A 15771-nucleotide genomic window follows, 5' to 3' on the forward strand; every position below is an offset into this window, starting at 1 on the left:
TATCGGCTTCAATTACATTTCAGCAGCACACAATAGAAAAGATATGCGAGCCAGCCAGGAGTCGAACCTAGAATCTTCTGATCCGTAGTCAGACGCGTTATCCATTGCGCCACTGGCCCACAGCAAAAGCCATTTATTGCAGGCAGGAATACGTTGTTGTAGACAACCCCTCCTCCACAGTTCAGCACTCACTCACACAGAGCATAGTCGCTGAGGCATGCAAGCACAAAGACAAAAACGCACCACAAAGCTGCCTTTGGTCTCTCCCCTCACAAACAAATCTACCAGGGCTGTATTCCTATTTTTAGAATCCACTCTTATCTTAGCCTAAAAAAATCTTAGTAAGGACTCCTAGAGTCCTAGTGATTTTAGAACATTCTCAGAGTGACTGAGGAAGGAGCAGACTAAAAGTTTGATCTTAGTGAAGAGGTGTTTGAGTCCGTTGCAAAGGGTGACACATTGTTTTATGAGATGTGATTACTACCACATAGTTTTTGATATTTATTAGTTTGATTGCTGCAAGCAATCAAACTCTTGTTCTTCACCCTCTTTCTTTCTTCTATCTTTCTGATTCTTTCTTTTTTGGTGCAGGGTATCTTCAGCATACATTGACCGATTTCAGCCATTCAACTATCAAAATGTTTATTTCACAGAAGAAAAATTAAAAATTATAATTTTTCAAATATTAAACAATGTCGGTGTCATTTTTACAGTATAATCTTCTGCTTCTCTACTACCACATCAAGTAGTGGACAATAACTATTAAAGTTTTTACATTTGTGTGCATGCCCCACATTTCTTTTCCGTTTTCAGCGTGTGTTTGGTAGTGTTACAGTACCACTGACAGGCCTGGCATATGTACTACAGCATTTTCGGTGTACAAAAAGTCTTGCTCCATGCTAAAACAAACACGAGCCAGCCAGGAGTCGAACCTAGAATCTTCTGATCCGTAGTCAGACGCGTTATCCATTGCGCCACTGGCCCATAAATAGCCACAAGCATCATCAGGTCCTTGTGCTCTCACCCTACCCCTCCCCCACACTTAGTACTTAACTGAAGGCAGGATCAGCGAAGGCAGCAGGAAGAGAAATACACCACAGGGTAGGGCTGAATGATCTATCGTTTTGGACCGAAAATTGCGATCTCAGACAACGCGATTTTGCATGAAGGTAGAGCGTACACGTTTAGAGGTAACGTTAGATTCTCTTCAACTGAAGAAAAAGGCTGCAGCTGTAGTAGCTAAAGCTGGGGCATTAGAGGCAGCAGCAGAAGAGCAAAGTGATGCTCTCAGCTCACATATTGAGCTCCAAACCCATGATCCTGCAGAACGCACAAAAAAATGCGTGGAAGAGCAAGTAAAGCAAGCTACAACATCTGGGTTACAGGAAGATCCAACTGATGGTTTTGGGGAACTAGACACCAAGCCATTACTTGTAAATCATGTGGAGAACACAGAACCTCATGTGTCACATGATTTAGGTATGAAACCACAGAAAGCGGCACCTTCAAAGGTGAAGAAATTGATCTTTTAGTGAAACGGCTAGGCGCCGAGTCTGCTGAACATGTGAGAAGGATAAGGTCTGTGCATGTCCACCACCCAAAAAGGGGACACGGAATGGCATGGAAAAGACTAGATGAGTGTTATGGCGCACCAGAGGTAATTGAGAATGCACCAAGCGAGCATGGCGGGGAGGAAGGAAACGCCGCTGAAGAAGCTAGTGTTTCATCAAGTTGCACACAGGTCTGTGGTCGAGATCTCGCTGGGAAGTCTTGCTCAAAGATTTGCCTTGTCAAGGTGTATCCGACGGGCCAGAGGGCAAAGGCAGTCAGGTTATACTAATAATACTCGATGATCGGAGTAATAGGTCACTGGTGAGGCCTGACTTTTTTGACCTCTTTAACATCAAAGGTCACAACTCTCCTTACTAACTGAGGACCTGTGCACGCGTGGTTGAGACAACAGGTAGAAGAGCTCATGGTTTCCAAGTGGAGTCCATAGACGGGGAGGTTATTATCTCTCTGCCGACACTGATTGAGTGTAACGCCATTCCAAATAATCGCTCTGAGATCCCCACACCAGAAGCAGCATTATATCATGCACATCTAAAACCACTGGCACAAAGAATCCCAGAAATTGACTCTCAGGCTCCCATCATGATTCTACTTGGCCGGGACATCATAAGAGTCCACAAGGTGCGGAAGCAAGTAAACGGACCACATGAGGCTCCGTATGCCCAAAAAATGGATTTGGGATGGGTTATTGTGGGTGATGTTTGTCTCGGTAATGTTCATAAACCAGTTGCTGTAAACGCCTACTATATTAACACTTTGGAAAATGGCCGTCATTCAGTCTTTCAACCATGTCCTAACCATTATCGAATAAAGGAAAAGTTGCACGGCAGGGAAGCTCCAGGTTTTCTTGCTTCTCTTTATATGGGAGGGCCCACTGGTGAGAACTCTACAGACCATCTCAGATGTTATGTCTTTCAACAGACCAAAGATGATAATAAGTTAGGCACTTCAGTGGAGGATGAACTCTTTCTGAAGACAATGAAGGAGGAAGTCTTTCAGGATGAGGACAACAGCTGGGTCGCTCCTCTGCCATTTAGAAGGACTTAAAAGGACTCAGCTGTCCCCACGTCCAGAACAAACCATACCTAGACTGGAGTTGTGTGCTGCTACATTGGCTGTTGACATGGCAGAGCTCATCATTGCTGAGATTGACTGTGAGTTTGATGCTGTTACATTTTACAGACAGTAAGGTAGTTTTGGGCTACATTTGTAACAAGAAACGAAGATTCTATGTTTATGTCAACAATCGAGTCCAAAGGATCAGGAGAAGCACACAGCCACAGCAATGGCATTATGTGTCCACTGAACAGAATCCAGCAGATCATGCTACAAGGTCTATTCCTGAAGCCCGGCTAAAAGATACTATTTGGCTATCTGGCCCAGTATTCCTCTCGCAGTTAGAGGAAACTTCCTCAGGGTCAGCAATCTTTGACGTACTCGACCCCGACTTTCCCAAGGACACCCATCTTAAGTTGTTAGATCCCTTTTTTGACCAAGATGGCCTCTTAAGAGTTGGAGGACGCATTTGGGAAGCTCAGCTGGGGCAGGAAGAGAAAAGGCCAATCATCATGCCTGGACGGCATCACGTTACACATTTGCTGATACAGCATTACCATGCGGAGTCACAACAGCAAGGACGTCACATCACAGAAGGTGCTGTCCGCTCAGCGGGTTATTGGATTGTGGGTAGCAAAAGGTGCATAAGCAGTTTCATCTTCAAGTGCAATACTTGCCGTAAGCTTCGAGGGGCTTTTGAGTCACAGAAAATGGCTGACTTACCTCCAGATAGACTCAGCACAGAACCACCTTTCACCTTGGAGTTGATGTATTTGGACCTTGGACTGTTTCTGCATGACAAACTAGAGGTGGATATGCTGAAAGTCATCTCATATGGGAGGAGCTTGGGAGAGGATGATCAGCATCACTCGTAGAATTCTTGACTCCATGCTTCTTCAGTCAAGATCTTCCAAGCTCACTCATGAGGTGCTTTTATGGCTGAGGTGATGGCTATTCTTAACAATAGGCCTTTGGTGCCTGTGTCCACCGATGCTACAGATCCATTTATCCTCACTCCTGCCACTCTACTCATGCAAAAGGGTGAACCACATCCCACTCCTTCAGGTGACTTTGATAGCAAGGACCTGTATCGTAAGCAGTGGCAGCAGGTCCAAAGTCTTGCTAGTATTTTCTGGGACAGGTGGCGCAAGCAATATCTCTGTACCTTGCAATCCCGAACCAAATGGAGGTCCGATAGGCCCAACATAACTCAAAAGGAATCTTTGGCCGTTAGGTGTCATAACTCAAGTATTTCCAAGCAAGGATGGGAAAGTCCGTAAGGTGGAAGTGAAGGTTGACAGACAAGAGGGAACAAAGCTGTTCCTCAGACCTGTGTCTGAAGTAATCCTACTGTTCAACAGAGTGACTGTCTTACCGCAGTGGAGTTTCTAAGGTGTAATATGGCATCTAGTGATGCCAGGCGGGGAGCGTATTGTTTTACAAGCATATAGTTGTAAATTGTTAATTTTGCTTGACTGTTAGTCTGTTTGGCTCCCCTTACTGGTATATATGTGTCGCAGTTCTTGAGGTCTCTTTTTGATGGCATCATCAGTAGGAGACAAGGCTGCCTTCCAAGTTGGATCTGCCAAGAGCACATGTTTTTCTGTATCTTAAGTCATTCTGGTGTTTGGACTTTTCAAAGCATCGTTGGTATGTTAACTGAGACTAAGTTGATTATTTGTTTTTATATATGTGTATGTATATGTTTTATATATGTATGCATGTGTTCATTTCTTGTTAATTTTTACCCTACTGCCAGTCGCTACATTAAAGATGACCAACGCGATATTTCCTGGTCTTTGTGGTTATTGGGGATGGAGTTATCTGCCTGTCAATTCATGCAAGGCGTGTGAAGAGGACAGGACAGTGTGTGTGTGTGTGTGTGTGTGTGTGTGTGTGCGCGCGTGCGTGCGTGCGTGTGCAGTGGGAGGGCCGTGTACATCAGATACAGACCAAAACAATTACGCAGGCATTTGATGAAGAGGCTCCATATGAGGACTCTAGTAAACGGTGGACAGAGGTGACAACTCCGGTTTTCCTTAGATATGATTCCCATTAAAGTTTGATCATTAGTTCTAAATCACATTGAACTTTAAGAGTTACTTAAGTCTCAATACTTTATTTATTGTTTAACCTTAGGAGGCACACTTCTTGTTGAATAATACTTTACAGAATTACATTAGTCTTCTTTTTAACCTATTTGAAATAAAACTTTATTTTGTTCTGTAATTGTTATTTAAATTTTCATGTTTATTGAAAACTAATGCTCAGTGCACGTTATCAGAGTTTACTTTTAGATCTGCTGATAGTTTTTGAGAAGTGACAGAGTAGGCTACCTGAAGTCATTTACACAGAAACATGCAAATTAGTGTTAATGTAAAAACAAATCGTGATAAAATCGTGATCGTGATTTTATCATTAAAGAATTGTGTTTTGTTTGCCATATCGCCCACCCCTAGGTATGATGTAAGTTTCTGTGATCTTTGCAAATGCTCATGTGCACTAAAACTTGATTTGAAAAAAATCGTGGATGAAATTGAAATCGCAATATTTGCCAGAAAATCGCAATTCAATTTATTCTTAAAATCGTTCAGCCCTACCACAGGGTTGCTGTTTGTTTGCATTTTCCCAGATTCAGATGTCAAAATGCCTTTATGCTGACCTTTCATACTATGTGTCTTACTGTGTGCCTTAAGCGATTACTGATTATGCTGGATTCTTGTCTATACAACATTTTATGAATAATTTTTTACATGAGCATTTCAAGCAGACCATGTTATGTTAAACTAATGATAAGCAAATGAGTAAAAATGTACGAGCCAGCCAGGAGTCGAACCTAGAATCTTCTGATCCGTAGTCAGACGAGTTATGTATTGCGCCAAGGCTAGCGCGCAGCCTTGGTGTTGACGTTGATGCCACAAATCACGCGAGAGTGCCAGTTCGAATCCCGCTAGGTGCATTAATATTTGCCACTAAAATTACGCAAAACATATCGGTCATTGTACGACATTTTACCGAGGTGACGTTATAATTAAAAACAAAGCGAAACGAGATTGATACACACTGTTTGTATGTTAGAAATGACACGTCATTTGCTGTAATGGTCCAATTGCACATACATGCATTGAATGGGATAAATGCAATCTGCTCACTGTTTAGCTAATATGGAAAGAGCTTGAGAGGAACAGGATTGCATACAATAATTTTATCCTTAGTAACAAGCTGTAATGTGTTTATCTGCATTTTTCTTAACATCCTTTTTTGTATACTGACCTTGTCTGCAATATAAGGCTCATCAATGGCTCCAGACTCTTGATTAACCCCCACAAACCCAAATATATAAGAACAATGGAAAAAACCTTTTAGGTGTTATTACCATTTCAGTAACTTTTTGGGGGGAATATTGCTCACATTGAGCACATGTACAGTGGGGAAAAAAAGTATTTAGTCAGCCACCAATTGTGCAAGTTCTCCTATTTAAAAAGATGAGAGAGCCCTGTAATTTTCATCACAGGTATACCTCAACTATGAGAGACAAAATGAGAAACAAAAATCCAGAAAATCACATTGTAGGATTTTTAAAGAATTTATTTGCAAATTATGGTGGAAAATAAGTATTTGGTCAATAACAAAATGTCATCTCAATACTTTCGTTATATACCCTTTGTTGGCAATGACAGAGGTCAAACGTTTTCTGTAAGTCTTCACAAGGTTTTCACACACTTTTGCTGGTATTTTGGCCCATTCCTCCATGCAGATCCCCTCTAGAGCAGTAATGTTTTGGGGCTGACGCTGGGTAACACGGACTTTCAACTCCCTCCAAAGATTTTCTATGGGGTTGAGATCTGGAGACTGGCTAGGCCACTCCAGGACCTTGAAATGCTTCTTACGAAGCCACTCCTTTGTTGCCCGGGCGGTGTGTTTGGGATCATTGTCATGTTGAAAGACCCAGCCACGTTTCATCTTCAATGCCCTTGCTGATGGAAGGAGGTTTTCACTCAAAATCTCACGATACATGGCCCCATTCATTCTTTCATTTACACGGATCAGTCGTCCAGGTCCCTTTGCAGAAAAACAGCCCCAAAGCATGATGTTTCCACCCCCATGCTTCACAGTAGGTATGGTGTTCTTCGGATGCAACTCAGCATTCTTTCTCCTCCAAACACGACAAGTTGAGTTTTTACCAAAAAGTTCTATTTTGGTTTCATCTGACCATATGACATTCTCCCAATCCTCTTCTGGATCATCCAAATGCTCTCTAGCAAACTTCAAACGGGCCTGGATATGTACTGGTTTAAGCAGGGGGACACGTCTGGCACTGCAGGATTTGAGTCCCTGGCGGCGCAGTGTGTTACTGATGGTAGCTTTTGTTACTTTGGTCCCAGCTCTCCGGAGGTCATTCACTAGGTCCCCCCGTGTGGTTCTGGGATTTTTGCTCACAGTTCTGGTGATCATTTTGACCCCACGGGGTGAGATCTTGCGTGGAGCCCCAGATCGAGGGAGATTATCAGTGGTCTTGTATGTCTTCCATTTTCTAATAATTGCTCCCACAGTTGATTTCTTCACACCAAGCTGCTTACCTATTGCAGATTCAGTCTTCCCAGCCTGGTGCAGGTCTACAATTTTGTTTCTGGTGTCCTTTGACAGCTCTTTGGTCTTGGCCATAGTGGAGTTTGGAGTGTGACTGTTTGAGGTTGTGGACAGGTGTCTTTTATACTGATAACGACTCCAAACAGATGCCATTAATACAGGTAACGAGTGGAGGACAGAGGAGCCTCTTGAAGAAAAAGTTACAGGTCTGTGAGAGCCAGAAATCCTGCTTGTTTGTAGGTGACCAAATACTTCTTTTACTGAGGAATTTACCAATTAATTCATTAAAAATCCTACAATGTGATTTTCTACATTTTCTTTTCTTATTTTGTCTCTCATAGTTCAGGTATACATATGATGAAAATTACAGGCCTCTCTCATCTTTTTAAGTGGGAGAACTTGCACAATTGGTGGCTGACTAAATACTTTTTTTCCCCACTGTAAAGGACCAGTAGGAGTTTATTTGCAGTCTTTACTGCTCATAAAGCCTCTTAATATTAGTCTAAATTCATATTTGGATAAACATCATTTTTTATAAAAGTATTTTATGGAATTAAATTTTACATTAATTTACAAACACTGAAATCAGACTGTATTTACAAAGCCTTTAAAAACTGAACAAAAGCTTTTGTATCATTTATAGCCTCATTTAATTGTGATAAACGCAGATTCACAGTTTTAAGAATCCACACATTCCAGAGGTCAAACAATACTGTCTGGCAGACCTGTTGTTCAATCTACTATCATTCTATGAAGCTGTGCATGCCCAACTACCTGAACATTATTATTAACTGAATTACACAGAGGGGGAAACTGATACCAAAAGAATGTGTTTGTTTACACTATATACACACTGATATACACTGCAGCAAAGATGCTGTGCTGGTGGCAGGATGCTGCAGTGAAGCAGATGCCGGGCTGGCCTCAAGATTCAGAGAAGAGATGGGGGGTCTGTCTCCCCCAAACACCAGCTGCCTTTTAAACCTGGCCATGCTGCTGTATTGGCTGGCAGGGTAAAGCTGTGCAGGTTGTCCCCTGCAGCCATGGTCAAGAGAGCTTCTCTCTGAGGTGTGGATGGCTTTGGAGACTCAATGGCTTGCTGAAGCTCCTCGGTCTCCCGAGCCCAACTCTGCAATATAGCAATAAAAGATAAGTGTACATGCTAGTTTGAAAAATAATGACCAGATATTACAGTAGCTGTCTTATAATTCAAAATTATAAAGCCTGCAGTGAGTGGAGGTGCTGTGGCAGATGTACCAGTGAGTGGAGGAGCATCCAGCAAGGGGACAGTGGTGTCCTCAAACTCCTCTGGCTCCAGCAAAGCGTAGCCCTCATCCTCAGCCACGCTGGTGTCTGTCTCCATGGCATCCAGTGTGCACTTGTAGTCTTCCAGCGCCCTGCCTGTCTGGTCATATAGATACTCCACCCCATAAGCCCTCCTGAAAATCATACACACAAACCAACACATCAAATCATATCATGTACTAATATATGCACTAAACCTAAATACAAATGAGTTTTTCCAGAAAACTGTACCAGTGTATTTGGTGTGTAGTCCACCAGCTTCAGGATCCATGTCTGTCAGTAAATAGTCATAAAAGAACAACAATAGAAGAACAAGGAGGAGAAGCATAATGTTTATCAGAACACTAAGAGAGAGTTCCTCACTTTAACACAAAACAATAATTTAATTATAACAACTACATGATCATAGGATATTGAAAACCAATACAGTGATGCTATGACACAGTAATACTGCACTACACTACAGTAATTAAAGTCCATTGAAAGTTATGCTAACTGAAGACAAAGAGAGAGCTAACTAAAGCTAACAATAACAAGAGGCTTGTCTGTAGCTGATTAGCCGAGAACTTAGCCGCCGAAGCTAACGCTGTAAATGGAAATGTTTGCTAAAACACACTAAATGTAGCGTTCTCCCAGTCAAATGCTTTAGAGGTGTAAACAACACAGAGGCCAGTCTATGATCAATTATTCCATCTGAGCCGTTGGTAACTTTGAATTTATCCTAGCCAGTAGAGCACCGGCTAGGTACGTTCATACATACATTGCTACACAAACGTAGCTCTTTACAATCACATACCAGCATGTACACAACGACACTCACCGACACGTCGGAATCTCCGGTAGAAATTAATCTTGCAGGCGGTTACTGGGGTAAATTATCCTGATAGCCGTCCACAGCGACGTAGCTCGGTAAAGGGAATGACGAAGCCATAGCAACAGCGTCGTGACTGGGCCACATCCGCCTCGAGCAGTGGTCCGAGCTGTGATTGGCCGGCTCGTTGCCAGGGGCGGGAGCTGGCGAATTGTGGTAGAGGGCAGCTCTGTCATTGGTCAATTCGTGGTCAATTCGTGGTGGCACTCGGCCTCGCGATTGGCTGTAGGAGGAGGCGACTTGGCGGGCACACGGGCGGCCGGAGGCGCCACTGGCCCACAGCGGCACATCAGTGCAGCTGGAAATACCCCTCCCCCATAACCATGTGTACAACCAGGGTGGCAACAACATGTAAAAGTGAAGCAAACTATTAGCACAACTCTGACAACTGACTGAGGAAACTTGCGCTAGGAGTTGGCACCCGCCTGGTATTAAAAGCGGTCACACAGTTTAAACATAGTTAATTTGGGAATTAATAAAGTAAATCTTAATCTTAACATGGGAGTCTATGGGGATTGACTTGAGTCAGACCGAGACCGTGTACCAGAAAACCAGAAGAAGAAGAAGATAAGACGGATGTGTTGTGCAGAGCTTAATGCTGTGTGCTAAAACTTGTTACATACTCCACGAGAATCGAGGTGGCAGGAACAAGAACAAAGTTCGATTTGGCCTGGACTTTTCATACTTCACTAGAAATGTGTGTGCAGAACTCCTCATACTGCCCGTTCACTGTTGCGCACTTTGCACACACACATATGGACACAGGTTAAAGACGTTTCACTGCTGAACATCAGCAGAAACAGTTTAGCCCAAATATCTGTTTAACGGAATGAGTGATGATAATGAGCCAGTAATGTTCAGAGAGGTGGGGGTGCTTACGTGCTCATATCATTATAATAGATTTAACAATAGGCCTGACAGTACTGTTTGACCTATGTGGGCTGATTAACTCTGACTGCAGCAGTCAGGTAGTTTTAAGAGTTAAAACGCATGATTAACTGACAAACCCCCATTTAAAAAGTATTATTATTTTCCGCTATAGTGGAACATGGTCTGCCAGTATGATATTTGCATACAGTATACCAGATAAAAGTGTCTTCTCCTTTGAAAAGGTTCTATCAACAGGAGGAGACAGGTGAAACTGAGGCAGAGAGTTGAAGAAGATGAGAAGATGAAAAGAATACTGTACATTAGTATAATACAGTGTTAACTGTGATGCGGTGCACCTAAGAAAAAAAAGTTAGTGCAACCAGTACTAAAAGTTAAGCTGGATCCATACTCCACGAGAACAGAGAACTCGCTCCTCCCTGCTGACGTTACGCCCACAAAATTATGTCATTTTTCTCTCAGACAGCCTGTTCTGCAGCTCTCGCGGACACATGGCCCGGGCAGAACTTTTTCTCAGTGGTGTGAAAGAACAATTGTGTGATTGGTCGGAATTTAGTGGGCGTGATGAATGTGGAGAAGTGTAAAGCTGGATCCATACTCCGCGAGACAAAGACATTTTCCCCCCCTGCAGACGTTACGCCCACAAAATGACGTAATTTTTTGTCTCTGACCGCCCGCTGATCCGCACTCCTGTGCACAGGGTCCGGGCCGAACTTTGTCTTTCAAGGCTGTGCGGCAACCATGCTGTGATTGGTCGGAATTTATTGTGGGCGTGATGAAAGTGGAGAAGCGCAAGAGCCTCTCCAGGTATATAGGTAGGTGTATAAACAGCGCTGATTCAACAGATTTAGATAAGACCATACCGGTTTTGCATGATGAGCAATAAAAGAAAGAAAGAAAGGCAAGTCAGGGTGATTTGTCACCAATAACTCCAGACAGCCGTTCACACATACCAGATGGTGACTGTTATTACCATTCTATATACTCCTACATACCCGGGCATAATAGGCTCGTTAACAATGTCTGTATATCTTTGCTATTGTTACTTTTAATGTCGCATCTTCACAGCTCGTCACCGGACAGTTTGAAGTATCGCAGGCACATTGGAACACAGTAGATGTGCAAATGTGGTCATAAAGGCACAAACACTGAATCTTTGCTATTGTTACTTTTAATGTCGCATTTTCACAACTCATCGCCGGACATCTCACGCTGTTGCAGGCACCCTCTCTGTATAATGCCCTCTTGCCATGGCACACGTCCTTGTGGTGTGTTAAAAAACTCAGTAAAGTCTTTCCTTATAGTTTAGTGGGCGGGCCGTATGAGGAGTTCTGCACACACGCGTCTCGCGGAGTATGGTACCTCAGTGCGGAAAAGACCTTTTTTTTGTATCTCTTACCACCCGTGGAGCGCGTTCTCCGCTCTTTGTCTCGCGGAGTATGGATCCAGCTTAAGACCTTCTTCAGGTGCAGAACACACAGACATAATGGGAAAGTACAACGACGATGGAAAGTTTAGATGAGCAGCTGGCAAACAGCTCCTGGAAGGAGAAACACGGCGCACAGAGGAGAGAGTCTGTCCAAAAGGTGGAAATAAAAATTAATCCCAGTATTGATCATGGCGTTACAGTGGCTGGACGCGCACATTAAACACCGGGAGACATGATGTATTACTCCAGACAGTCATCCACACATTGGAATTAAATCCACACAATCCACGCTACAGTCAGCTACACTAATTTTCTATCTATTGTCATGCTATACGCCCTCTTCCCTGAGCATTATCAGCTTGTTAGGCCAGGTAACCACGACTGTACGCACATTTTGCAATACAATTGCATTGTCAACCTTTTGTGTGTGACGTGTGCTGCGTGGGAGGGCCGTATGAACACACACTTCTCTGGGAGTATGGTACTTCCGTGCCGAAACAAACTTTTACCACCTCTTACCACCCGTGGAGTGAGGTCTCTGTTCTCATGGAGTATGAAACAGCCTTTAGTCTAGAGCCCTGCCTGCCCCAGAGGGGCTGCGTCTTTTAATGTATGTGCATGGGCTTCATGTCTCGCTCCTTAGGTTGTCGCTGTGTACTGCAGTAACATAGTAACTAAAAAAATAATGAGCCGTTTAGAAAGCGAGACTTACCTCTGACTCCGAGTCATCATGGGAAAGAGCTCGTCTGTAGCGCACCTTGCTGTTCCCACGTGAGTCCTCTTCTCTTTCCTCTAGCTTTGCTTTTGTCCTGTGCTTCTTCATTAGAAAATTATCTACCACCCAGAACATGAGGGCCTAAATGAATCATAGAAAATAATATTGAATGACATTACTATGGGGGGTTGCTTTCAAAAAAAAAAAAAAGATTTCATTATTTGATTCATTTGCAAACACAAGGAAATGCATATTGTATGAAGAAACAGAGAAGATTAGGGTAACCATTGATATCATTAGAATTTGCATTATAAATGTATTAAGTAAACCCAAGTGCACAGGCAAACACAGTAACAGCAGACTCACATTGACGAAGAAAGGAACGATGAGCATGACGATAGCCAGTTCCAGGTCAGGATTCTCTATAGGGTTTAGGAGAGCCAGCTGTGGCAAAGACCATCACACCCAAGAAACATAAGCACAGACATGATATTCATACACATCGTACACAATTTAAAAGCACAATGCCATAACTGCAAGAACTTGCACATATTTGATCAGACCTGCCAACCTTGAAACTGAGATTTAGTGTCAAAACAGCTGTAGTAGGAGGCATAGTCCCTGGGAACTTCTGAAAGTAAACTGAGGACATTTTTGGAACCCTCCACCCCTCAAGGTCAAGTCATTTTTATGTAATATATTTTCTATATAGCGCCAGATCATAACTGAAGTTATTTAAAGTGAACTTTTCTATTAAACGGACTAAATAGCTTTATTTATTTTATTTGCACGGTGGCATGTCATTTCTGTCTCCACATGGTCGCTCTCTATGCGCAGGCCCGATGCGCGTACACGCAGAGACATGTACATACACAAACACCCAGACACGTGTGTGCACATACAGCCTGTATGTGCGCATACACGTGTTTGCGTGCTCACCTGTACTCCCACCAGCTAATAAGAGAGCTCCTGTTGTCACTGTTGCTCATGACATGCTAGTTAGATGACCTCCATTAACTAAGCTAAGCTAGCAGTAGCGCCAGCACCATAATCTCCGTGGATTCGCGGAAACGTGACGGTTAGCCTACTATTTGCAACACACACACACACACACACACGGTACAGACGACTTATATTTTCAATGCTGTTTGCATTGGTGAGAACCACTGACCTAGAATGGTGAAAAACAGCATTGCAGGCGAATAGCGTCGACGACAGCAAACGGAGTTGTACGCGCGAAGCATTTAGGAAAGAAGGGGCAGGCGAGCGAGTGGGTTCATATGCAGCGCTCTGATTGGCTGAAAGCTTGTCACTCCAATTTGGCACGCACTGGCGGAATGCGAGATGCAACAAAATGGTAGCTGAGAGCAGTGAATAGTACAGGCGTACCTAAGGGTCAAATGCGTCCCGAATATGAGAAATACGTACATGTTTCTATTATGGACGACTAAACTTAACCGTAATCAGTAGTGTGGCGCAAATTAAAAAAGTTTATTTCACTACTTGGTCACACGGACGAACCAAGGTCATTTTATGTTTACAATGCATTCTGGGTATTGTCTTCTCTTTCACTTACCACAATACTGCCTTACAAATGCAGCTCTGGAAAAATTTAGACCACTGCAAATTTCTCAGAGAAGTTTCAAATAATATTTCAATTTAACACATTAATTTACACAAAATTACAAAAAAGGGGCGGTGTTGTCAGAGCTCAAATAATGCAAAGAAAACAAGTCTATATTCATTTTTAAACAACACAACACTCTTATTTTAACATAGGAAGATTTCAGAAATCAATATTTAGTGGGGTAACCCTGGTTTTTAATCGCAGCTTTCATCCATGCTGGCATGCTTTCCACCAGTCTTTGTGCTACTCCAGGTACACAAATTCAACCAGCTTAGCTTTGTTTGATGGCTTGTTACCATCCATCTTCCTCTTGATCTCACTCCAAAGGTTTTCTATGGGGTTCAGGTCTGGAGATTGTGCTGGCTATGACAGGGTCTTGATCTGGTGATCCTTCATCCACACCTTTATTGTCCTGCTGTAAAAAACAGGTCCTCAGAAGTGGGGAACATTGCCAGAGCAGAAAGGAGTTTTCTTCCAGCCTTGTATGTGGCTGAAGCATCCCCACATCATCACCAATCCTCCGCCCGATTTTACAGTGGGTGCAAGACACTGTGGCTTGTAGGCATCTCCAGCGAGAGGCAAAGCTGGAAATTGCACTCATCAGAGAAGTTGACCATACTCCAGTCCTGATGGTCTTTAGCAAGCCTTAGCCTGCCTCTTCCCTGCTTCTTATTGATGAAGGGCTTTTGTCTAGCTTTACACAACTTGAGCCCTGCCCATAGGAGTCTGTGTCAAATTGTTCTTGCATGTACTTCACCCTAGTTGCCATTCCTTTTGTAGGTCACTTGATGTCGTCCTACGGTTGTTGAGTAACATTCGAATGAGCTGACGGTCAGCCCGGTCAGTGGAAAGTCGTTTCTGCCCTCTGCCAGTCTGTAGCTTTGTTGTCCACAATGTCTGCTGCTTGACCTTGTTATTTTATGTCTTGGATTTTAAGGATGTTCGCTGTATCCCTCTGCCAGTAAAACCAGAATTGAACCCTTCTTTTCCACACTCAAAACCTTTCTTTTCAACTTATTTGGCACTATTTGCCAATAGAATTATTAATTATTAGACTCAAATTATTTTTAGTACTACTGGCACCGTTTTTGCTTCCACCTGGTCCTACTGCCAGAGGATGATGACCACAGAAGTGGTTTTTATACTGTTCCTTGGTAAATAAGATTTGGTTCAGGTGGTTGCCTAATCAGTGCCTAATTGAGTAGAAGGAGGTGTGCTTGTGTTGGAATTCAACAGACACTGGAATGGAATGGCTGCCACATGTTGAGATGCTGATTTCAGAAAAAATTGCAGTAGTCTCTTAATTTTTCCAGAGCTGTTTGTGCAAGTGCACTAAGAACTGACAAAAATAAGTATGGAGAGGAATTATCTATGGAAACAGTAGTGTTTCACTCTCAGGTCGAGTTCAGTCAATAGTTTGTTATAGTAACAATAATTCAGGGTATTCGTGCTTGGCTTCTCAGCCGGCCAACTTAACAAGATAAGATACCAACTCTGTGGTGTGCTTTTGAATCTCAGTATTTTTCTCAGATAAGAACATTAGGACGTTAACAAGCACCAATTTCAAATGCTACTTAAAAAAAAGTATCTGACCTTTTTCCACTGGGGAATAAGAAGGACCAGCATGATGAGGACTTTCTCAAACATCATGATGAGGATGTAGAGGATACACTGGCCCAGCCATGCCGTGCACTGTATTGGCTCTCCTACAAACACAG

The 15771-nt window shown here is 43.0% G+C and overlaps 1 protein-coding gene, 1 long non-coding RNA gene and 2 other non-coding genes across 4 annotated transcripts in view; all 4 read right to left on the reverse strand.

Annotated features, from left to right (window-relative positions):
* The window catches only part of stimate (STIM activating enhance), a 28102-nt gene that overhangs the window by 9534 nt on the left and 2797 nt on the right, over window positions 1–15771 (reverse strand). The window contains exons 5-7 of the mRNA XM_028406518.1: window positions 15647–15759; window positions 12793–12870; window positions 12424–12567 (exon numbers count right to left, since the gene is read on the reverse strand). Coding sequence (XP_028262319.1) covers window positions 12424–12567; window positions 12793–12870; window positions 15647–15759 — 335 coding nt within the window. The remainder of the gene's footprint in view (window positions 1–12423; window positions 12568–12792; window positions 12871–15646; window positions 15760–15771) is intronic.
* Window positions 47–119, reverse strand: trnar-acg (transfer RNA arginine (anticodon ACG)). The gene has a single exon. It is a non-coding gene; the product is annotated as a tRNA-Arg (tRNA).
* On the reverse strand, window positions 912–984 carry trnar-acg (transfer RNA arginine (anticodon ACG)). The gene has a single exon. It is a non-coding gene; the product is annotated as a tRNA-Arg (tRNA).
* Window positions 8198–10632, reverse strand: LOC114436321 (uncharacterized). The gene is made up of 4 exons (XR_003670683.1): window positions 9344–10632; window positions 8755–8796; window positions 8476–8657; window positions 8198–8347 (listed from the first exon to the last, which is right to left on the reverse strand). It is a non-coding gene; the product is annotated as an uncharacterized LOC114436321 (long non-coding RNA).

This window comes from Parambassis ranga, chromosome 5, assembly GCF_900634625.1.
Source record: "Parambassis ranga chromosome 5, fParRan2.1, whole genome shotgun sequence".
Classification (NCBI taxonomy): Eukaryota; Metazoa; Chordata; class Actinopteri; family Ambassidae; genus Parambassis; species Parambassis ranga.